Here is a 25,206-nt window from a genome sequence, read left to right as displayed (position 1 = left end):
CGGGTCTGAACCCCTGCCGGAGCCCCTCTGGCTGCCGTGTCTATTCCAAAGTCTCCCCTTCTTGTCCAATCCTCCCTGACATCACCAGAAGGACTTCTGAGGCACATTTTGATTACATCATTCTCTTGTTCGGAAGCCTTCAATAGCTTCCCTCTGCCCATTATGAGCTGCTTAAAGTTGCCTGTTCAGGACATACTTTATACTTTGGCTCTCTGCTCCATGGACCCTCGGTGACCTCATCAGCTTGGTGAACTAGACCATGCGTCTTAAAAGCCTCTGCTTACAGAGTTCCTCTCTTCCCTCTCTCCACTCCCAACTCCGTCCACCAGCACCTTATAAAAGTCTGTTCCGGCGTAAATGACCTAATGCTGTAACTATTTGTTTATACTCTTATCTCCAATAGACAGGGAGATGAGGCCAGCTGTTGTGCAACATTGATTCGTGCATAAACACCGCCTAATGTGACAGGGGGCACATCGTAGGTGCTCAATAAAGGTTTCTTGAATGCAAGTAAATGAAGACTAGTCTCCATGTTCACAAGACATCTTTAAATCTTAAATGTTCACTTTCTACCTCGCATGCATTTAGAGTCAAGTAGAACGAGAACTATCACCAAACTGGAGTTCATTTTAGGAATACTTCCACATTTCACTCAGGCACAAATTCTTCCTCTCTGTTCTATTTCCTACAGCTTCCTCTGGTTTCTGAAGAGGTTACAAATTTAGAAGGAATGAATCACTTTTGTTAGTGGAGCTCCTTGAGGCTTTCCTCCCGCTGACACGACCCTTACCCTTCTTTTCCATTCCACACGTGTACTCACCTGGCGCTACCTGCTGCATCATAAGGCAGTCTTTACTGGAAAGTTCTGCAGCATTCTGAATGGCAGATGGGACTGCAAATTGTTGGCTCCTTTGACTCAGAATATGTAAGAATTGTTTCTCTGAGGCATTATTTGAAGGAAAAAAAAAGAACTGCTTTCAAGGTCACCTTCATAGTCTTAGAATGCCACTTATGTGTCTCATTTCAAATCCTGGAATGACGTGAAACCAGGATGTCACGTTCTAGACTTTGACCTTTTGGTTCTAAAACCTGGCTGTTGACGTAACATTGTTCCCATGAAAAATACTAGATTTGTGCTGTTTTGAAAATTAGATTTAAGTGTGCTTTGTGAGATTCAGAAGGGAGCTAAGAAAAAGTTCAATGACCAGGAAAATTCAGAACAAATGTCACATAGCACTGTCTACATCCCTTTTAGAATGTGTGGGACAGGAATTTGTAATTTTGTGTTAAATGCCCTTGTCCTTAGGAGCTCTTTGAGGGCAGGCGCCCGTGTTTTATCGGAATTTGTATTCCCATCCGGTAGCAGTTTTTGGTGTACCAAATACACTCAAAATCTGCTTGCTGGATAAATAACAAAAATCGAATAACCTTTCCTTATGACCATTAATGGAGCACATAAGGGTGCTGTCACCTTCTAGAAGATGGAAGGCCTGAATCAAGCAGTGCATCGTGGCATTTTGTCTTGGACCATACAATAGAAACTGCTATTTGGGCTTGTCGTAATATCCCCTTGTCTGGTAACAGCAGCCAGAGGTTTTTGAAGGACTTAATCCTCTGACATTGTCAGCCCACATAATCTGGATGGGGCCAATCCCACCATGGGCTCCAGTATTTGGTTCAGGATGGGTATACAACGCATATTTCCAATTAAGTGATTGCTGGGATTTTTCTGGGAGACAAAATCTCTTTCCCCCTGGACATGGAGTTATCTGGATGGAACTAGGGGAAGCCCCTTGAGACCAGGGCTAATCACAGAGGAAGGCAGCCCCTTAAGGACCATCTTGGAATACCCTGATCCAGCTATGCCTGAAGCCAGAAGACATTACACAAGCCAAGACATTTTCCTGGATATGTAGCACAAGAGAGTTAAAACCTTTGTTGTTTATAGCCTGAGATCCGGGAGGTTTTTGTTTGAAACTGCAGCATGGCCTCGTTTACCGTGATTCAAGCAGGTCTTTATCATTAGTGTCTTCAGAACAGTCATCTGTTTATTCTTAAAACGCCAATGGAAAGGTCACAAATGAGTACCGAGGTCTGTGTTTGAATGTTTTAAGATAGTCACAAAAATAGGTATAAGAAAGTCACATCCATGCTCTTTATAGGCTTTCTGCAAGGCTGCATATCCACCAAATTTCACCTCCCACAAAGGTGGCAAGAGGATACTTTAGATCCCACTGGAGGTAGGGTAACACTTTGTACCCGCCTATGCCCGTGAATTCCAAGCCTCTTTAAAAATTTCTTATCTATATTTAACAGGAATGCCATAGAAACAGTCTAAATGGGACACCTTTTCGGCTCACTGTTTATTCTTTGTTTATGGATTTTAGCATCTGGTTGCTAACCTGGCCTTTTAAAAATGAGTAGGGAGAGAGATTAATGGTTGAGGTAAGGCTAAAGAACCTTAGCAAAACTCTTAAGTTTTTTAGAAAACTTAATTAGATTCATAGCAGGATTAACCTAAATGTAGTCCATTAAACATATTAAGACTTGATTATTAGTCATGAACTAGTTTCACTTTTCTGGCATATCCCATCTTTACCTTTGTCCGCGAGTGCCCTACCGAAAGAAGGGGCGGGGCGGGGGGCAGTAAGAATGGAAAAAACACGAATACTTGCCAGTTCACATATAATAGTTTAAGGCCTTTAGAAGTAAGGGTTTTTGTTTCTCTGGCCAGCTTTTGTCAACTTTGATTCATTCACAAACATCTGTATGACTGGAAGTTTAAGAAATTATTGCAAATACTTACTTTAGAAATATTTTAAAAGTTTTTGTTTTAATATGAGCCTTGTGCTTGGACAGAATTCATTGGCATCGAAAATTTGAGGCCTGCTTTTTGTTTTAAAACTGTTGCTTGAAAATCACGAACATCCGATTGAGTAAGCAGCTAGCTAACACTCTGAAAGTTTAGAAAAACTTTTAAACTCAGTTCACCTCTTATAACAATCTACCTAGCATTGTATTTGAAAGATTTTGAAAATTTTATTTTGGTGGATGGTGTCACTTCCCTTGGCTTTGTAAGGATGCTGAAATTCAGTAATAGCCAGAGGCGGAGAAAAGGACTTTCTGTGTTCCAATATTTTAACTTTTTAACTCTTCCTTTACTCTTTGTAAATCCAGATTCTGTCTTTCTCCATTTGAAATGTCAAGTTCAGTTCCCAGTGAGCCCCTAAAGTCCTCCTTACATTTCCCCAAGAGATTCCAGTCCCATGTTCTGGCACATGGTAGGTCCTTAGGAAATGCTTATTGAATGAAAAAGCATTTATTGCGGTGCCTGGATGGCTCATTTGGTTAAGAGTCAGGCTCTTGGGATGCCTGGGTGGCCCAGTGGTTGGCTCAGGTCATGATCAGGTCATGATCAGGTCATGATCAGGTCATGATCAGGTCATGATCAGGTCATGATCCCGGGGTCCTGGGACTGAGTCCTGCATCAGGCTCCCCACAGGTAGCCTGCTTCTCCCTCTACTTGTGTCTCTGCCTCTCTCTGTGTGTTCTCATGAATAAATAAATAAAATCCTAAAAAAAAAAAAAAAAAAAAAAGAGAGACTCTTGATTTTGGTTCAGGTCATGAGCTCAGGGTTATGAGACGGAGCCCATGTCCGGCTTGGTGCTAGGCAGGGAGCTTTCTTAAGATTCTCTCTCTCTGCCTCTGCCTCTGCCCTTCCACCCTCTGGCTCTCACCCGGCTGCTTGCTCTCTCTCTCTCTAAAATAAAAAAAGGACAAAGCATTTATTTAACCTCTATTTTGAGTACAGTAAGGTTCTGGCCATATCTTTGTACCAGAGGCTTAAAGTGATAGCCTCAACTCCTGTCTTGCTGCAAACCTAGCTCATAGTTCTGGGTTATTAATTATTACCTAGGGTGATCCAGGAAACTAGGTTTAATTAGCAAGTTAAACGCTCCACTACCACTTATGGCTTATACTCGAGTGGATCCTAATTCCCAGTCCAGGACTTTTGTCCCAGTCCAGGACTTTTGCCCCAGGAAGACACAGCCTTTGATCTGAATACCTTTCACAAGTGATGGAAATGCTAGTAAAAGGGCACCTCGTCTCTCATAGCCAGTCTGGCATCCTCATCCCCAACTACAATGCCAGGGGTCTTCTAGAAGAATTAACTCTACAGTTGCAGTTCCTCTAGGAGAATATAAATCTGTTCCTTCTGGAAAAAGCATTTATTTTATCAAGGCCGTCGCGCCTGTTGCTGCCACGGCTGGTAATCAGATTTGGGAAGGCCGGCCCACCCAGAGCCAGGTGGTTGCATTTTTATCACATCACCAACAAGTCATCACTAGGCTTCACTTCAGGAGTAGGTGCTATTTCACATATTGGGCCATTTGCCAGACAAGTCGTAGGATGTGTTTGCCTTTTTCCAAGATGGCTAATGGAATGTTGCTATTAACCTAACTAAATGAGGTCTCGGTGATCCTATCTGGAAAGCACGGAATATGGAGCTGAGGATTCAGTCATCTGCCCAGGGCTTTTTTTTTTTTTTTTAATCTAAAGAGTTATTGATTTATTTATTCCTGAAACACACATATATAGAGAGAGAGAAAGAGAGAGAGAAGCAGAGACAGAAGCAGGCTCCTTGCAGGGAGCCCATGCAGGACTTCATCCCAGGACCCAGGATCACAACCTGAGCCAAAGGCCAGACGTTCAACCACTGAGCCATCCAGGTACACCTGCCCAGGACTTTTTAATCCAAGTGCTGATCATCACCACTAGTTGGTGGACTTTGACAGCTCCACATATCTACCTAATTAGTACCTTAAGCCTTAGCAGCAACCTCTCTCTCTCTAACTTTTTAGTGTTTTCTAGGTGCCAATCACTGCTATGTACTAGTGATAGGTCTTTTACACTGAGAGAAGGCCAGGGTTGTCTCTACATGTATATACTATTGATAAGAAGATCAACAGGGGTTAAAAATGGAGGAAGAGCATTACAATGTTCTATTTCTATAAACATATATACACATACATACAGGAATAGACAAGGATATGGTCCTAGAAAGAGGCATAGCAAACAGATGATGGTGGTACTTTCAGGGAAGGGACTGGGACTATGTTTGGGATGAGGTTAAGGGATGTTTCAACTATTTTTTTTTTTAATGACCATATACTGGTATAATTAACAGCAAAAAATTGTAACCCACAGGAGTTTTTTTTTTTTTTTTTAGGTAGAAGTGTATGTTATATTTTGAGTAAAGCATATGATACGTGTTGACTAAGTCTGGGTTTTTATCTTAAAATACAAATTCAGAGAGCCAGGAAATTAAAATTCATTATTTCTAGTCACTAATGAATTTACTGAAAATGACGGGACAGGACTCCTCAATGTCATCTGTGAGACAAATACAAAGACCAGGTACAGGCTCTACAGGCTCTTTGAAATCTGCCCCTATGAAATTATGCTCACCTCTGCATTCTCAGCTATCAGTCTCCACTCCCAAACTCTACTCACTGTTCTCAAACCCTAAACCTTGGTGTTTGGCTTATCCAGTTCCTTCTGCCTAAAATGCCTGCTCACTCTTCTCTACCAAGACACCCTCTCCTCTGATGGTACTTCACACGCAGAATCTTCTCGATTCCACTGCCCAGGCATAATATTGGGCATACACCTATTAGAAAAGATCTTTCTAGATTGTTCTAAACCAGCTGTGCTACACACCTCATCTCTTGCACTCACTGCTATATCCCTAACACCAGCACAGAATACATCCTTGGTATATAATGAATGTCCACCAAACAGATTGTTAGCGTAGGAGTGTATTTTCTGTGTTTGCTCAATCTCAAGTGCTTTGAGAGCATCCTAATTTCCCCAGCACTGAGCACAGGGCTCATCAGATATTTGTTGAATGTGTTCATTCAATAAATGCCTGGAACTATGCCCATTGTGCTTTCTGGGGAGAAATAATTCACAGGTAATTCTTCAGCCAGAATGAGTCATACCCAATATACATTAGTACTGTGTATATATAGCACATTTTATTTTATTCCGTGGGAAATACAAGTGAGGAGTTTTCTGTGAAGTATTAATGAGAATACATAATGTTAACTCAGCATAAACTTGCTCAGCCACTGCTCTATCCCATGCTGTGGGAGTGTGAATCCACACGAGGAGTACCAAGAAGCAACCACACTTTCACCGTTGTGTGAGAAGCTGCAGGGTGGTGAGGATATAATGGTAAGTCAATGTCCCTAAGTCTTATGGTGTCATCTGTAATGAGATTCCCAAGGGCAGCAACATAACTAATTGCCAGGAAAGTAAAAGTGTGCCTTTCTGGAGGGCAATCTGAAATATTAAAATTTAAATTATACATAACTGACTCTGGAAAAATATGCCAAATTAGGCAGATAAAGAAGTGTATGCTGTTGTTTTTAAACAAGAGAAAAATGGAAAATGGCTGGTCCTTTATTGATGATCCCTTAGGGAAAGTAATTATGCTAGACCCCTGTAATGGAATACTAGACGGGGGCCTAAAAAGATGGAGGCCAATTTTTAGGATATAGCTGGGGGAAAGTAGGCTCCAGTTATGGGGAAATAATGTAATATATGTATTACATTTATACATATTTCTTAAAGGATTAAAAAGGGAGACCACCCAAGAATTGCCTATATACAACCCAAAATATTAAATGATGGTTTTCCCTTATTTGAGGATTTTTTTCCACAATGAACATGTATAGCCATTGTTCTAAAAAGTATTTCAGGGATGCCTGGGTGGCTTAGTGGTTGAGCATCTGCCTTTGGCTCAGGTTGTGATCCCAGGGTTCTGGGATCAAGTCCTCCCTGTATGGAGCCTGCTTCTCCCTCTGCCTGTGTCTCTGCCTCTCTGTCTGTGTATCTCAAGAATAAATAAAATCTTTAAAAATAAAGATTATTTCAAAATTAAGATAGTTTCCTGTGATTGCATGCTCAAATGTGACCTTTTATGTTCAAAAGTGACGTTCACTTTAATAAACTCTAGGTTGGGAGTCATGCAGTCTTCACATCCTCGAGCAAAGAATGTTTTCTGTCCAGTCAAAAATGGAAGAAAACAAATCAAGCTTCCTGATGTACTTTAAAATATGCAGGCATTTCACAGAAACTTGAGTTTTAGTAGAGTAGGAACTGTTACGGTCTATTTGGGTTTGAATGCAATGTAGAGTAGCCATGATTAATTTTTCTTAACCACTTCCTTTGCTTTTATGTTCCAGTCAAAATATAGTCAACTGTGTTCACAGTTGAAAGTTGATTTTTTTCCTTACAAAGAAAGGTGTTTATAAATATTTAAATCTTTCATGTTGTCTATATATTAGAGTTACCTCCTCCCCAAAGTTGATGGAAGCAAAAAAATGGAGTTTAAGGAGAAATTTTAGTACACACATCTCTAGAGATCTGCTGAATGGAATGGATGGTGGTAGTCTGAGGAGTCGAACAGAGCAGAGATTTTTAAAAGAAAATTGCAACTTGAAACATATCCTATCTAAACAGATGAACTTTTTTGCATTGGTTTGTAAGAAAGTTTAGACCTCTTTCCAAATGAAGGCAATTGTTCTTTTAATCCTGAATATTTGATCTTTTCCGTTAGTATTTTGCTTCCCTAGATGAATCATAATGCAATATGGCTAGCACGAAGCTAAACCTGAATGTCATAAAGATCCCCAAGTGTTTATCTTTAGATATGGGATGTTTATACAGCCTTTCCAAGCTTTGAGCTTCTTCCCATGGTACGAATCTCTGCAATCCTCAAACACTAGTTTGCCTGTTAGATTTTCAGGCTCCATTTAACTTCCATTCCTACTCCTTTCTAGAAAGTTCACAGTATAGTGATGCTTTTAATAAGCTCAGTTGAGAATCAAGAAGAAAAACCAACTTGGATTAATGTAAATATTCATTTTAACAGAGCTAATAATCTAAATAGCAGTTTGGTTATTACAGAGCCCTAGAAAATGGTTTCATATCCTATAAGAACCACTGCACCCAACCAAGGAGGTTTTTGTTTTCCTACCTAAAGAACTAACAGTTACTAGGTCAAGTGAATTTTGCTGAAGACACATATATTGTAACAAGTTTTATATATAATAGAACTTAATATTTTAAATTTGGTCTACCTTGTTATTTGTTACATTGTTGCTTTGTTTTTAAGAACTACATGGAAAGGGGTGCCTGGGTGACTCAGTCTGTTAAGTGTCTGCTTTTGGCTCGAGTCATGATCTCAATCAAGGCTCTGGGATTGAGCCTTGTGTGGGGCTCCTTGCTCAATGGGGAGTTTGCTTCTGCCTCTGCCCCTCCCCTCCTGCTCCCTCTCAAAATCTAAACAAAATAAAACAAAATCTCTCAAAAATAAAACAAAACACTACATGGAAAGCTTTGAGGACTGAAAATAATTCTGTTGATTGTTTGATGACAATTATATGCTCACTTAGTTGGCTATTCTTAAAAGACATAGTAGGGGCATCTGGGCAGCTCAGTGGTTGAGCATCTGCCTTTGGCTCAGGTCGTGATCCCAGGGTCCTGGGATCAAGTCCCACATCGGGCTCCCTGCCTGGAGCCTGCTTCTCCCTCTGCCTGTGTCTCTGCCTCTCTGTGTCTCTCATGAATAAGTAAATAAAATCTTTTAAAAAAAGGCATAGTCCTACAAGAGTCTACCTGTTTGTTCACTAATATTAAGGATGGAGTAGGTCTATTCAGTAAGCCATTTGGCCTTTGTTTTCTGTCAAGCAGAATTCCTTTCTGTGAAATCGTTTCTAAGACCATTTATATAAAAAATAGGTTGGTCGATTTTAAGAACATGTTTTCCTGTATTTGATGGTTATTTTAATAGAACCTAAGATCGTTAAAAGAGCAAATGGTCTTGAAAGAGAGGGTCCAATAGAATAAGCATTGTCCTAAGATGGGTTTTCTATCACCCCCGCTTTGGCATTTCTGCCCACTAGGTGTGTGGCCCCTGGCTAAGGTCACCTCAGTGCTCTTCTGAAAATGAGGGGAGAGGGTGAGGGAATTCTTTAAATCTCCTGCAGGTTGGATTTCTTAAACCTCTTTCCTGAAGGAGGGGCAAATGGGGGAGATGATCATGTGCAAAAAGCTCCAGAGAAATGCCTGAAGCCAGTGTCTCTAAGGGTTTGCCCGGTTCTATCTAGTACTTTCCATTTTATATCTTTTCTCATTAGAGGAACTATCGTCTACCAATAGATTTTAATTTTTTTTTTTTTTTTACTATGAACGCTTTGTGGGCTATTTCAAAGTCGTCCCTGCAAGCAAGTACCAGTACTAAAGATTAGATTAGATTTTAATTCTCGGTGCCAGGTAGGGAGGGCCAGAGGGCTTTGAATGTAGTAAACTTCATTATCACCTGGAGAATGTAAGATAAGATTAAGCCAGCCCCCTATTTCCTAGACCTTAGTGTTTGTCAAAGAACCATGGTTGTGCATGGGAATGAGGTCGGGCATGGCTATGAATCAAACACAACCTTTAAGAAAACCACATAATTCATATGAACATGAAGAAAATACTGTACTCAAAAATCCTGTACATGCTGATTAATATGTTTAATTTAGATTGTGGTAAGTTTGCTTTGCCTAACAAAGTTTGTTCAGTCAGCAGGCTGGGTCTGAGGCAGGTTGGTCTAGCACAAGCAGCCTTCTAGAATGATCCAAAGCATTTAATGAGTAAAGCTAAAGATCATATGTACTTTTGGGATGCCTGGGTGGCTCAGTGGTTGAGCGTCTGCCTGCGGCTCAGGGCGTGGTCCCGGGTGTGGGGATCGAGTCCCACGTTGGGCTCCCTGCATGGAGCCTGCTTCTCCCTGGGCCTGTGTCTCTGCCTCTGTGTGTGTGTGTCTTCCATGAATAAATAAATAAAATCTTTTTAAAAAATCGTATGTATTTTGAAGCTACTGCCCAGAAGAGAAAAGCTAGATGCTGATGGATGAGCAGGTTAGAAGTCATGCTTGGTCTGCTTTACATTGGAAGGAGAGAGGGGGGGAAATGATCTCTGTCTCTCAAGGGTTTGAGAGCAGGAAACATGAGAGAACAAACGGGACTGTCTTCTAGTGAAGTATAAGCAGGCATCTCTGTTCCTAAAGCCTTAAAGCTTATAGCGGGAAAAGCCTGTGAAAACTTTAGTCACCAAAGTTTGTCACTTTCCTGAAGCAGGAGAATCAGGGCTGACAAAGCTTTTAGTCAGAAGCATAAAGTGAATGAAAAACATTTCTCCTTGGGCTTGTTTGGGGCGGGGGGTGGGGATTGTTGACAAAGGAAGACAAGAAGGGGTATGTATGTGTGGGGGTTTGCACACAGGAGGGATTGACTAAGGTAGTTTGCTGAGTGGCTGAGGATTACCGAGGAACCCAAAACTTATAGCTGCATTTACATAAAATTTGCTTAAATCTTATATATAAATATATAAACCTTTGTATTTATCTATACAAATGTACTCCTTAAGGTTTTTTGCATAGCCACTTCATGCAATCGCTTTTCTTCTTTTTAAAAAATATTTCTTATTTATTCATGAGGGACACACAGAGAGAGAGAGAGAAAGGCAGAGACCTAAGCAGGCCCCCGCAGGGAACCTGATGGGGACTCCATCCCAGGACCTGGGATCACACCCTGAGCCAAAGGCAGCCGCTCAACCACTGAGCCCCCCAGGGGGCCCACAATTGCTTTTTCTACACAAAGCCTAATTAACTGCAAAGCAAGGCTCTCCCTCACTGTGGCTCAGTGAGCTCTGCCTGGGGGGTGTAGCCCTGGCCTGTCTGTGAGACCATGACCTTCCTCTGGGAGTGGCTCACTCTAATTTATGGCCCCGTGGCTTGGAAAATATCAACAGTCATGTAAACCAACATCCGTGGCAGAGGAAGAGAGAGAGGGACCAAGTGCCAAGGGAAGAAGGGGATCTGAGAGGCAAGAGCCAAGAGCCTGATTGGGGGCGGGGGGGGGGGGTAGTTTTGACAGCGGAGAAGTTTCCAGAGAAAGGATTTTCAGTGCTATAGGGTGTCAGTTACGGAGAGCGGGGAGGGACGGGAAAGAAGGATTTCTTTTGTCCTATGGATTTGATTCCCAGTTGACAGGGTTTCCTCTAAATATGGACTTAAAGACTTGCATTGTTCTCAACTACATTTTTAGAGAGGCCAACCCATATGGTGAGCTGGTTTCGTGTTACAGTGCAAAGATTTGTCATTCTGGGATCGTGCCAGGACTGTCTGAGCTGCGACAATGTGGAGTCAATGTATGGAACGAAGGTGTCAGGGAAGACTTGTAGAATGTTCTGCACCCTGGGAACCCCTGGGTGGCTCAGCAGTTTAGCTCCTGCCTTCGGCCCAGGGTGTGATCCTGGAATCCCGGGATCGAGTCCCGCGTCTGGCTCCCTGCATGGAGCCTGCTTCTCTCTCTCTCTCTCTCTCTCTCTCTCTCTCTCTCTCTCTCTCTCTGTCTATCATGAATAAATAAAATCTTTAAAACAAATGTTTTTTTTTTTTTTTTTAAAAAGCATGCTCTGCACCCTGAGTTCTATAAAGGAATAGACATGTGGCTGAACACGTGTTCTACATCCTCACCTACTCTCTGGTTAGGTAAGGCTCATCAGCATCTGGCGACCTAAGAGAAGACTCCAGAGAAAGTGTTTTCAGCTGAGCCAGGGAGAGGAGCCTTCGGGTGGAGGGAGGTTCTTTTTAAGGAAAAGTCCAGTTTGGTGGAGAGACAGCAATGGGGCTTCCCAGGAAGGCAGCACTGCAGGAGGGGAGTGCACCTGCCACCCGCGCGGTGATTGCTAGGAAGCGGGTCTCTAAGGACTTCCGGAATCTCTTACACACCTTACAGCCCTCTCACCTGGGCGGGCCCTAGCGCCAGACTAGGTGTAGTTATTAGCATTTCACAGCGGCAGGAAACACCTAGGGCTGGGAATTCAGAGGCTGTAAATCACGTGAGGTCATGTAGGGGACGAGCCCGGATTTGCACTTAGCACCTGACCCTTGGTCTGCTGTCCCCATGACGCGGGACAGAGAGAGGACTGTCCTGGCAGTCTGGATGCCACCTCAGAGATACTGAGGGGGATGTTGGCTCAGCGGTTTTACCAGACACCAAGGTCACAGTGACATCACCGGAGAGGTTTGCTTTGTGACCCCATACAGGTTCGAGCTGGCAAGTAGTCCCGGGGAGCCAAGCGTAGACGGCCTTGATGCCCAGCGTCATCGCGCCCCCTCGAAGCCCAGGATGCTGGTTTACGTGGCAGCATTCAGTCTGGCCTCTTGGTTTAGGGAGTGGAAAAAGCTAACAAGAGGCTGCCTGGGACCGGGGACAGCAGCCTGGGGGTGGTCACGCCCCCAGATCCTTTGCAGAGTGGTCACAGCTCGCGCATTCCTTAACAGTGACCGTAGGTCCTATGAAGTGGCCTTCCTACACACTCTCTTCGGGTGCCCAGCTGTCACCTGCTCTCCTCACCTGTGGCCAAGGTGAGGACCCCCTGTCTCATGCTGCCCTACCCCTTACAAGCTCTCCTGCACCCTCACCACATCCTTGTCAACCATCCCCTTATTACACGGTTCCAGCTTGTACCCTCTGCGTCCTGTGGGGACCCTGACTGGTAGTCAAGTAGGGATCTAGGTTTCTTTTGCCTTGTTTCACAGGATTACTCTCCTCTACGTGGTGATACCTGACCTGCCACATCCTGGCCCACTTGAAGGGGAAAAAGACAAACGGGGAGTGTATTAGAGCTCTCTTGCTGCTACAACCAATTACTATAGACACAGTAGGTTAAAAGGACACATCTTACAGTTCTGTAGGTTAGAGGTCCCACGCGGGTCTCACTCGGCCAAAATCAAGGTGTTGCACAGCTGTGCTCTTTTCTGGAAGCAGTAAAAAAGAATCCCTTTCCTTGCTTTTCCCAGCTTCTGGATCCATCTTGAAAGCCAGGAACATCAGGCCACGTCCTTCTCATGCCCATATCTCGCCGACCCTCTCTCGTGCCTTCTCTTCCACCTTTAAGGACTCTTCCGATTACATTGGACCCACCCAGATAATTCAGGCTAATTGCCCCATTTCCAGGTCAGCTGATTTCAACCCTAATTCCATCTGCAACCTTAAGTTCCCTTCAGCATGTAACATGATGCAGTCCCAGGCTATGGAGATTAGGCCTTTTGAAGGCCATTAGCCTGCCTGCCCACCATGGAGGTTGAACAGCTTCCTTTTATGGTTGTGTCCTTGAAGCTGCACACAACACTCTCACTGACATCCCCGCGGCCAGATTCAGTCACTCGGTCCCAGTGGACCGCAAGGGACGTTGAGCAATACAGTCTCTCTCCCTGGGCAGCCGTGTGCCCGTTTAGAAGGTGGAGGAGTTCTAGTCCCAGAAGGAAGAAGGACACCGGACAGCAGTTCTTTTGGTTTCCCCTCATTTTCCACCTTGGTGCTTTGGGCCCTTAACTGCTGGGCCCGAGCTGCCCGTCACCTGAGATTGGTTTCTAATTTAGGAGAAGATGGAATGGCTTCCTTAACAGACCACACCAGCTGCCTCATGGTGATGATTCCTGATCTTCATTAACGATTTGCTGATGAGACTAGCTGGTTTGCAAATGTTTCTGCCTGACCTCTGGTCACAGGGTTGCCCCACGTTTCCTGGCCACCCCAGTGTGTGTGACCGACCCAGTGCGCTGTCCACTATCTTGCTCTCCCACCTTCAGAGTCATGGATCCCTATTATTGAGCCTTGCTCTCTCCATCTCTGTAAGCCTGGCCCCTGCTCTCCTCCGTCTCAACCTTGGCTCTCTACCTCCTCCTCTTCACCCCACTCCTGCTCTGATGCATGGAATTCAGTCTAGACTGCTCTATGCTGGCCCCTCACACGCCTCAAGAGACTTCCCAGTGCTTGGGTAGATGTCATGTTCACTCAACTCAAGTTTAGGAAACTATTTGAATAGTTGTAACAGAAGCAAAGAAAATGTATTCCTGTTGATGCAAGGCAGAGCCATGTGTTCTTCCGTGAAAACTGATGGAGCCTTCTCGTTGCAGAGTATGTGGATCTATAACCAAGAGAGAGTGAAAACCTCTCTGACACTGTTCATAATTCTATCCAAATGCCTCATGGGCAAGACTTTACTCCCTGTACCTGACTTTGGGCTCCGATCTCTAAGGAAGTACGTTTTTACTAGATGACCGGACAGTTGCCCCGTTGAGTTGGAGAACATATGAATACCCAGCTGTTTCAGACTCCTCAGGCTTACAGAGAGGGAGGTGGGAATTATCATCCTGATTGGGGTAACTGACCTCAACTCAATGAGAAATAGAGCTTTTGTCACACAGTGGCAGCAGGGAGGGTGATGACTGCAGTCCAGACAGTCCTGTCCTGCCAAGTCCAAGGGCAAAATGTAATACAAGAGCACTCTGCCCCTATACTCGCAGGACCTTCCAAGACAGCATCCTCAGGAAAGAAGGTCTGGGTCTGTCTCCTTGATAAAGAGATGCTTGCTGAAGGCAGAGGGGAGATGGAATGAGTAAAGGGAAGGTGGGATGATGGAATCAATCCCAAGGCAACCTTTTGAGGAGTTAACAGAAATGAAGTCTGCAATCTCAATCTGTGTTTCTCGTGTGATGCTTTGCGTGTACTCGCAGTTTTTATTATAAAATATAAAAATACATTTTATTCCCTTTTAAGTTCCCTTCTTTACTCCACTGCTCTACACTTGGTGTGTTCGTGGTAAACTTTATCATCTTGATCATAAGTTGCAGTACATCAGAGACCAAATTTTAACAGAAAAGGAAGCGAGCCCAGCTGGATGCACTCAGCGAGTGATGGGACTTTGGGTTGGTTCCCTTGAAGGCAGGGTGGATGTGCTCTCAGAGGGCTGTGTGGATGCAACATTGTTTTTGTTTTAGAATCAAATGTGGGGTGAAGAATGTATCATGTTATGAGGAAAAGGTGGACTATAATGGGCATTTGTAATTTTTTGATGCTTCACATCAAAATACTTCCCACCTCAACAAAACTAAAAGACAACCTACAGAATGGGAGAAGATATTTGCAAATGACGTATCAGATAAAGGGCTAGTTTCCAAGATCTATAAAGAACTTATTAAACTCAACAGCAAAGAAACAAACAATCCAATCATGAAATGGGCAAAAGACATGAACAGAAATCTCACAGAGGAAGACATAGACATAGCCAACATGCACATGAGAAAATGCTCTGCATCACTTGCCATCAGGGAAATACAAATCAAAACCACAATGAGATCCCACCTCACGCCAGTGAGAATGGGGAAAATTAACAAGACAGGAAACAACAAATGTTGGAGAGGATGTGGAGAAAGGGGAACCCTCTTGCACTGTTGGTGGGAATGTGAACTGGTGCAGCCACTCTGGAAAACTGTGTGGAGGTTCCTCAAAGAGTTAAAAATAGACCTGCCCTATGACCCAGCAATTGCACTGTTGGGGATTTACCCCAAAGATACAGATGCAATGAAACGCCGGGACACCTGCACCCCGATGTTTCTAGCAGCAATGGCCACGATAGCCAAACTGTGGAAGGAGCCTCGGTGTCCAACGAAAGATGAATGGATAAAGAAGATGTGGTTTATGTATACGATGGGATATTACTCAGCTATTAGAAACGACAAATACCCACCATTTGCTTCAACGTGGATGGAACTGGAGGGTATTATGCTGAGTGAAGTAAGTCAGTAGGAGAAGGACAAACATTATATGGTCTCATTCATTTGGGGAATATAAATAATAGTGAAAGGGAATAGAAGGGAAGGGAGAAGAAATGTGTGGGAAATATCAGAAAGGGAGACAGAACGTAAAGACTCCTAACTCTGGGAAACGAACTAGGGGTGGTGGAAGGGGAGGAGGGCGGGGGGTGGAGGTGAATGGGTGACGGGCACTGAGGGGGACACTTGACGGGATGAGCACTGGGTGTTATTCTGTATGTTGGTAAATTGAACACCAATAAAAATTATTTTATTAAAAAAATAAAAACAAAAACAAAAACAAAAAAACAAAATACTTCCCACCTTTGGAAGATTCTAAAGATAGATGGAGGCAAAACTCCCCTTCCACGACCAAAGCTCAAGGGGACAGATGTTCTGTTTTCTCTCTGGCAGCCAGTGCACATGAAGACGCTCAGGCACTTGGATATCTTTCCCAGGGATTTTGAGTCTTGGGCAAGCTGCAAGACCGTTGAGAGTTAATCAGATGGTACAGAGTGTCCAGTAAGGCCAGTGTTAGCCTCTCACCTGAGTGCCCCTGAGGTGTGATCTTGAATATATTCCCAGACATATAATTGCCCTTGGTTACATTTTTCCCTGTCATTTCTTCAAAGTTACGTGCTATTAGATTACCTTTAAATAAATTCCTCTCAGGATGCCCGGGTGGCTCAGCAGGTGAGCGTTTGCTTTTGGCTCAGGTTGTGATCCCGGGGGTCCTGGGATCGAGTCCCACATCGGCTCCTTACAGGGGAGCCTGCTTCTCCCTCTGCCTGTGTCTCTGCCTCTCTGCCTGTGTATCTCATGAATAAATAAATAAAATCCATTAAAAAAAAGAAATTCCTTTCTTGCATAATATGCTGTTGTTAGTTTTCCACATTTGCATCCAAGAATCAGACTGGTAAAATCATAATATTTCATTGTTTTTTTATTGTTATTTGCATTCTTTGCATTTTTAATATCAGAAGTGCCACAACGAATTATTCACGAAGCTTTTCTCCCCCCCGTATTTAAGATTATTTTCTTAATATACAGGTTCAGCTGGGTCTTAGGTTAGATCTCATGACACATTTTCAGATGCCTTTGCAATATATAATGGATACTGTTTCACCAAATCTTTGCCTTGGTCACATCTTGAACAACAGATGCAGCAAGTAATAGAAGTTAGCAATGATTTATCTGAGGAAGAAGATTTTTCATGTATGTACATTTTTTAAAAGATAACCAAAGCTTATAATTTTAAACACCAAAGTTTAGAAGGCATACCACTTTTTAATGACAGTCTTTCCAAAGTGCATCACATCCTTCCTGACCTCCTCACACTGCAATCCCAGGTGGCCGGGAGGAGATGACGGGTTGATCTCGTCCTTGGCCTTGATTCCCTTGGTTACTGTGCTTTCCTTAGGGCTGGGGCATTTTTCTGCCCCACCCTTGGTCAGTAGGAGGACAGAATCTCCTCCTTCTTTAACCCTTTGCATACTCTCTGGCTGTTACTTGTATAGTCTCCAACCACTGAAAAGGAAGAACAGTTGAGGGTTCCTATTGCAAACAGATAACCATGCTTGTCAAGTTAAGTCTATCGTCTGTCCAAGGATGGAAGTCAGTATCCTGGTGGGAAGCCTGGAGTATCTTCCACCCTCTACATGGGAGAACACAACTTAGATTTTGTGACCGCCTATTTTCCAACTATGGTTCAGTTTGTGTGACATTTGTTGGTAGAAGTTTCCAGACATCAAAGTGCTGGGTAGATAGAGCATTGCAATCATACATTTCAAAAGAAATTTCTGGTGGGCTTTCCAGTAGAAAAAATTTCATTTCATTCTTCAGGATCTCCAGGGAAACTGCAATTTTCCTAAATAATGTATGTTTTAAGAAATTTCATATTTATGTATAATCCTAAAGCCCCTTCATTGAATTTTTAAACCCATTAAAAAAAGATTTTATTTATTTATTCATGAGAGACACAGAGAGAGAGGCAGAGACATAGGCAGAGGGAGAAGCAGGCTCCATGCAGGGATGGGAGCCTGATGTGGGACTCGATCCCAGGACCCCGGGATCATGACCTGAGCTAAAGGCAGATGCTCAACCACCCACTGAGCCACCCAGACAACCCTAAACCCATTTTTTTAAAGAGTTAGTCCTTACGGGAAATGGCTCCAGCTGCTTTCCTCTTTTATATATCAATGTTGGCATCTATTATTTCTTATTCAAACACGTGGGGCCAAATCCCTTAAAATAATCCCTCTGAAGTATTGCTTTCACAAACAGAAGCAGTGTGCTCAGTTAATACATCCAAAAAAAGTTAATGTGAAATCATAGACTTATTTCAAAATGAGACAATTTCACACTAAACAATAACAAAAGGATTGCTGGTCTTTCAAAAATCAGTAGCAGATTTTATAGCAAAACTGCTTACAGACAAATTATGAAAAGTAGCTCAACATTTCTCTCTTTGAATATTGTTCCAGTGCCATTTGGGGCAAACAGAATTTTGATTGGGAGAATGAATAGAGAGGGAAGTGGGTGTAAAAACAAGTTACATTTTGAATTGTATGCATTTTATTCAGAATAATCGTTTAGAGATAAAGCATATCCAAATAAAAAGAAAACACGGGACAATCTCGCCCACGGGACACGGTCCAGATTTATTCCATTCTAGTGTTAAAAACATTGATGTATTTTTGGCTTAATTTGCTTGCATTTATTTTTATTTTGTTTTATTGTGGTAAGAACATTGAATATAGATCTACCTTCCGATAACACTTTTAAGTATGCAATACATTGTTGACCTTACACAATGTATAACAGAACCCTGGAATTTATTTTACTTCACCAGAATTTTATGCCCATTGATTAGTAACCCATTGCCCCCCTGCCCCCCTCCCCTGGCAACTTATTTTACACTTAGGCTCACTTGACTGAAGTGATGATTAATGAATAGAATGCTTATTTATTTTGTACTTGTCACACGTAATAAATTATTTTTATGTGTTGAGAGGGAAAGGAAGGCAAGAAGAAAGGTTTCTGGAGCCAGAGACTGTGTCTCTACTTCCTCCTTTCTATTCCACGTGGAACAGCATTTGCTTGGCCCAGCTCAGATCCAGGGCAAGGAGCAGGGCTCCGGAAGCAGAGGAGGCGGGGCTGACCATTGCCCTTTCCCCAGTTCAGCTCTGCTCCTGAAGCTTCCTTGTCAGATGCCAGAAAAGAAGGCACAGGTGACTTTGCATGTCACCTCTGCCTAACTGTAGCAAGTAGCATATTTATTTCCCTGCTCAGCGATCTCATTTTTAATGGCAACAACTTGATCTTCCAACTGTTTCAGTTGGTCAGCTTTTTCTTGTCTACTCAGCTGCAGATCTTGGATCTTCTTTTCTAAATCTGAAATAAGAAAATGAAGTAAAGGATAGACTCGGTTTTGGTGGATTCATCCTGGATACCCACCTTACGTGAAACACGGGGATTTCTGTGCCTCTTAAAGGCATATTTAGTTTTGCATTTTGATTCAACAGACAAAAGATTAATTTTCACCAGACTCCTCAAAGTTTTCACACAAATCTGGGCACTGTGATGTTTTTGCCTAAAAAAATTGTATATCTAATGGCATTTATCAGCATTAGTCTAAAGTTAGTTAGAATTTGTTAGAAATGAAAAGATGGGTGACGAGCCTTGATTGGACTTGGTGAATATTTCCACAGGTTTGCTTGTGCTGTTTTAACTTTGCTTTTTAACATGTGCTCATCACTTTAGGAGTTCTCAGTCTTTCAATAAAAAAAGGACTTCATTCTGCTCTGCTGATATTCAAGCCCCTGAAGAGTAAAAGCAACATGATGCCTTTCACTGTTAGCCATCCATCCATCCATATCCATTCTTCATACAACAAATACCTGGGAATTAGAGTAAACCCTAGCAAGGAGCCCATAAAGTCGTGGATGGAAGAGGTAGAGAGGGTGACAGTTAATGGTGTGAAGTCGCCTTAGAAAAAGAAACTGCCCTTAGAATGAAGTGGAACTTCTTAAAGAAAGGAGGTAAATGTTCCACGTCACCTGGACAGGTCGCACCTGGACAATCCGAGGGAATTGACAAAGCTACTCTGTAGCATATGTTTAGAGGAAGGAGCCAGATTGCTGAAGAAATGTGAAACTGTCCCATGAACAAAAGACGAATTAACTGATGATGTTTTATATAGAGAAAGAAGATTCAGGGCATGTCCTGTAGTTATTTTCAAGCATTTGAGGGCTATGAAAGCAGAGGACATGTGTTTTTTTGTCATCCTGAGGAAATAGAATGAAACCAGCAGGAGCAAGCTCCATGAAGGAAGACTTTGTCTGGAGATAAAGAACTTTCTAGCAGTCACAGCTGTTCAAAGAGAGAGCTGCTATGGGAGGTGGTGAGCATTCTGTCTCTAGGAACTTAAATATAGGTCCATTTGGGATTCAAAGGGAGATTCAGCACTGGCAGCGTATTTGTACTAAAAGGATGAAAAGACCCCTGCGCTTCTACCACCGAAGTTAATGAGACTGTGCTGGTTACTCATCCTTGGCCTGACCGCATCCACTCTCCATCCCTCTCTGTCCTGGAAAGCTAGCCTCAGTGGATGACATCATCTGGCTCCCTGGATCTCTGGAGCCCATCCACACTTGGCCACTAGACAGTTCTGAGAAGCGATGGGCGGGGCGGAGGGTGCACAGCTGTCCCTGTGGATCACAGGGCTCTGCAGTTTACCTCTCCACCTCTCCTCCCAGCCTGCAAGATGGGCCCCTGCCTTTGGCTCCAGCATTCAGAGCGCGACTTCAGAGCACTGGCCCTCCCGCTCCCCCTGTTCCTTGGGGCCCATGGGTGCTGATGGCTCCTCACTGCTGCGGATCACACAGGACCTCCACACTCTTAGTGGATTCTCTGAATTCCTGGGCCTTTTTTTTTTTTTTAATTTTTATTTATGATAGTCACAGAGAGAGAGAGAGAGACAGGCAGAGACATAGGCAGAGGGAGAAGCAGGCTCCATGCACCGGGAGCCCGACGTGGGATTCGATCCCGGGTCTCCAGGATTGCGCCTTGGGCCAAAGGCAGGCGCCAAACCGCTGCGCCACCCAGGGATCCCTTCCTGGGCCTTTTGAAGAGGTCCTCCCACTCAGGAGCAGAGGAAGCAGAGTCTCCCCTTCCCCTCAAACCAGGTCCAGCTTTGCAGGCGGTTTTGACCAACAGAAAGTAGAAGAAATCAAGGCACAGGACCTCAAGGGCCTTACAGCTTCTGTGCTTGTTGTCGTGGAACCCTGACACAAGCATGCTGTCAAGTGGCCTGGGATGAAAGGCCCTGTCCTGTGGAAAGGAGTCCATAATCTCAGGCAAGCCCGGCCCCAGGCAGACCAGCCAGCTGAGCCCTCAGCTGAGAGCCCAGACCTTGCAGAACCACCCAGGCAACCCTCAGAAAAACAACACATGGTTGTTTTAAGCCCTTGAAGTTGGGGAGTACTTTGTCATGCAGGGAATAGGTAACCCAGCCAACTCTCCTTACAAAAAATCCACAATTAGATCCAAGTGTGCTTCCTGTTTCTTGCTGAGACCCTGACGGGCATAAAGTTCTATGGGGGGACCCTGACTGTGGGCTGGGGCCCGTTCTCTACTCTCTCTACCTTGACCCTTCCAATGGAAGCAAGGGCTCCTCTCTGGGACCCCCTGGGCACTTCTTCCTAACAGGTGGAACTAGAGCATAGTCCCTGTGGTTCAGACTTTTCTCCAGTGGCAGAGTCAGGAAGGTGGCCAAACCAAGGCCTTTTTTTTTTTTTTTTAATTTTATTTACTTATTCATGAGAGACACAGAGAGAGGCAGAGACATAGGCAGAGGGAGAAGCCGGCTCCCTGTGGGGAGCCCGATGCAGGACTCGATCCAGGACCCTGGGATCATGCCCGGGGCCTAAGGCAGATGCTCCGACCACTGAGCCACCCGGGTGCCCCTCAAACCAAGGTCTTAGTTTCCTACATTGTTGAACTGTGAAGACAGCTTTAAGAAGAACTCAAAAAGTGGAGTGCGTTATTTTAGACCTCTCTGAGAAGGCCTCTAACTTCTCTTCCAACCTAATTTCAAAAACTGTGAATGTTCTAGTCTATGGGACTAAGTGAAAACAATTTGGGTCTCGACATAAAGCACAAAACAGAAATAGTCTCCCCGGGCTTTGCTCCTACAGTTAGGACCAACAGACTTTCATGATATGGCCTATGGAGGGTTAAAAAAAATCTGTCTTTTTGAACTTTTCCTAGTAATTCCCTTTTAAAACTGTTAGGAAAATACTGAAAATAACAATTATGTAAATTATATAAATGTAAAAGATGTAAATTATATAAACAGGGATATACATGTAAAAAGCAGTGTTTGCTTCTTCACTCTCCCCCCACCCCAGAGATAACGAATGTTAACAGTTTGGTATGTATTTTTCCTAACTTTGGCTCACACCAGTGTTGCATTTTCATTTTTTTTTTATATGTCGTGGGGATGATATGAATGGTTCTACTAAGGCCAAAGACTCATTTTATAACAAAGAAACATTATACGTGAGGAGTCTTGGTTGTTTTAATATCCTGAGAGTTACTTATGTTCCAAATGAGTATGACTAACTTTAAAGTTTTAGAGGCAATAAATGCAACCAGAGGTAAAACTGGACCACTCATCATCTGATACTTCTTGATGATTAAAGGTAGTTAATAAGGGCATGAACTGCCCAGAAAAATCATGAGTACCCATTGTGGGAAAGAAGATTCTAATTAATTTTCTAATTGTGTGTTGTGTATTCTATGTTTACTATACTTGGCATGCATCGAAATGTCCATCTTTGATCAGAATCCTTGTCCAGGGATGCCTGGGTGGCTCAGGTCGTGATCCCGGGGTCCTGGGATCGAATCCCACATGGGGCTCCCCACGGGGAGTCTGCTTCTCTCTCTGCCTATGTCTCTGCTTCTCTGTGTCTCTCATGAATAAATAAATAAAAATCTTAAAAAAAATCATTGTCCAGACTATGGTTCCTTCTGGAATACTGCCTAGGGATCTATATGAGATGACCAGTGCCTTGGAGTCGAGATCATACTGACTCTAAAACAGTTATTCGCACGGAAGGAGAAAATAAGAAGCATAGGTAAGGACAGGGTTCCTCAACCTTCTCAACGTCCACACCATTAATATTCTGGGCAAAATATTTGCTCACTGTGGGACTCGAGTGGGACTGTCCTGCGCAATGTAGAATGTTTATTAGCATCCCTGGCCCCCATCCACTCGATGCTGGTTGTACCCCCTAGTTGTGACAAGCAGAAATTGGCTTCAGACACTTATGTCTCCAGGGAAGGAGATAAAGTCACCCCTGGTTGAGAACCAGTGGGTTAGGTAAAGGGCATCTCTGGTTGAATGAAGTTTGTTGTGATGCACGCAGAGCGGAGGCTCCCTGAGACCCTCTGAAGTAGAACCATGCAAGTGGCTAGTTATATTGCAGTCTCCAAGGCACTGACCCAATTCCTACTTCCTCGACTCAGTGGACTCCAAAGTGGTTGGACTGTGCCAATGATAAGTTGGTATAAATGCTACCAGGAAGGCGGAGGATTAGGTTATCGTCCACTTGGTGGAGCGTGTAATAGGATAGATAGAGCTCCCATAGGATCCAGCAATCCCCTTACTGGGTATATAGTGGAAGGAAATGAAATCCAGATCTTGAAGAAAATCTGTGTTCTCATGTTCACGGCAGCATTGTTCACAACGGACAAGAGATGAAAATAACCTGAGTGCCCGTCGATGGATAAGTGGATAAAGAAAATGTGGGGCGTGTGTGGCTGTGTGCGTATAAAATTCAACCATAAAAAAGAGAAGGAAATCCTCCCGTTTGCAAAAACATAGATGAACCTGGAGGACACTATGCTAAGTGACAATAAGCCAGAGAGAGAAAGACAAATACCGTATATATGATCTCACTTGTACGTGGAATCTTAAAAAAAAAACAAAAACAAAAACAAAAAAAACTCATCGAAGCAGAGAGTGGAAGAGTAGAGTGGAGGCCGGCAGGTGGGGGAAAGGGGGAAAGGTTGGGAAAAGTTACAGACTTCCAGGTTTAAGAGGAGAAAGTTCTGGGGATCAAATGGTCAGTGTGCTGCTGACTCGTTATGGTGGACGTGAGTAGATCTTCAGCATTCCCACCAGGTGATGATCTTAATCGTGGTAATCATTTCACAATGCCGATGTCCATCGAATTTTCACGTTGTACACTTTATTTTTTTTCTTTTTTTATGGGTTTTTTTTTTTACATTGTATACTTTAAGTGTACACACTTTCCCCTGTCACCTCTACCTCCAGAAAGCGGGAAGAAAAGAAGAGATTACCTGCTATTCTTCTTATCTTGTCCTCTGTATCCTCGGCCAGTTTCCCTGCCACGTCTTTCAGCCGTTCCACTCTTTCCAACGTCGCCTTGGTTAGTCCCATAGCGCTGGTCTTACGTTGAAGAACAGCATATTGGTTTTTCAGCTCTGCAAACTCCTGTAAGACAGCAAGGCTCCCATCACCAGAAAATATTTATAAAGCATGTGGCCATGCATGATAGTTGCCCGATACTGTTCATCAAAGGAGCAAGAGGACACCGTGATCCAGTCAATACGCTTGGGTTAACCCTGGTCCTTCCAACAGGACTTTTATTTGCATTTCTTTTTTTCTGGAAAGAATCTCAGCTTTTTTTTTTTTAATTTTTATTTATTTATGATAATCACACACAGAGAGAGAGAGAGAGGCAGAGACACAGGCAGAGGGAGAAGCAGGCTCCATGCACCGGGAGCCCGACGTGGGATTCGATCCCAGGTCTCCAGGATCGCGCCCTGGGCCAAAGGCAGGCGCCAAACCGCTGCGCCACCCAGGGATCCCAGAATCTCAGCTTTGATTAAAAATAAAATCGCTTTGTTGTAAAATAGCCCTAGCAGTCGTGATTCCGTGTGAAGGCAGTTAGTCATGGGGCACCAGTCATGTGTCCCAAACTACTTAAGGTGAGAGAAGCAGAGGACAACTGAGGCCATCCTGCCCTTGACAAGTCTTGGGCTCAGCCGGGTGGGACAGCTACCAGGGCAGGACGAAGGGCAGAGTGGACGCTGAGGCTTTAGGAGCAAGGAGCACAAGGATGGGGGGCGGGGGCGGGGAGTACAAGTGTTAGTCTGAAGAGCTCCCTCGGCCTGAGAATGCAAATCTCAGGGGTCGACCTGGGACAGCCTAGGACGTGGAACAGCTGAGTGAAGCCCAGGAAGGGAAATGGGGAGAGGGTGGGCAGGGAGTACCCATCCCAACCTCCCAACCCCCGTTCCATAGAGAATGTGCTCAACTCCCAAGTCCATGGAAATGAACCAGCACGTTTTAGGAATGAAAAGCAAGAGAACGGACCCATTGTAAAAACACTCGAACCTTTTTCTTTTGCTACTATATGAACGCAACCAACCAGAGATGCCCTGCTAGGAAAATGAGTTG

The 25,206-nt window shown here is 43.8% G+C and overlaps 1 protein-coding gene and 1 long non-coding RNA gene across 2 annotated transcripts in view; one reads left to right on the top strand and one right to left on the bottom strand.

Annotated features, from left to right (window-relative positions):
- The first annotated feature begins 12,192 nt into the window (after positions 1-12,192).
- On the top strand, positions 12,193-12,911 carry LOC118351295 (uncharacterized). Its single transcript, XR_004806547.1, has 2 exons — positions 12,193-12,485; positions 12,660-12,911. It is a non-coding gene; the product is annotated as an uncharacterized LOC118351295 (long non-coding RNA).
- Positions 12,912-18,655: 5,744 nt separating this feature from the next.
- Positions 18,656-25,206, bottom strand: part of LAMB4 (laminin subunit beta 4) — a 98,909-nt gene continuing 92,358 nt past the window's right edge. Inside the window, 2 exon segments of the mRNA XM_035701297.2 lie at positions 18,656-19,109; positions 24,084-24,237. Of these exon segments, the coding sequence (XP_035557190.2) occupies positions 18,970-19,109; positions 24,084-24,237 (294 nt within the window). The 3' untranslated portion in view covers positions 18,656-18,969.

The sequence above is a fragment of the Canis lupus genome, chromosome 18 (assembly GCF_003254725.2).
Source record: "Canis lupus dingo isolate Sandy chromosome 18, ASM325472v2, whole genome shotgun sequence".
NCBI lineage: Eukaryota > Metazoa > Chordata > Mammalia > Carnivora > Canidae > Canis > Canis lupus.
This window is presented reverse-complemented; position numbering and strand designations above follow the sequence as displayed.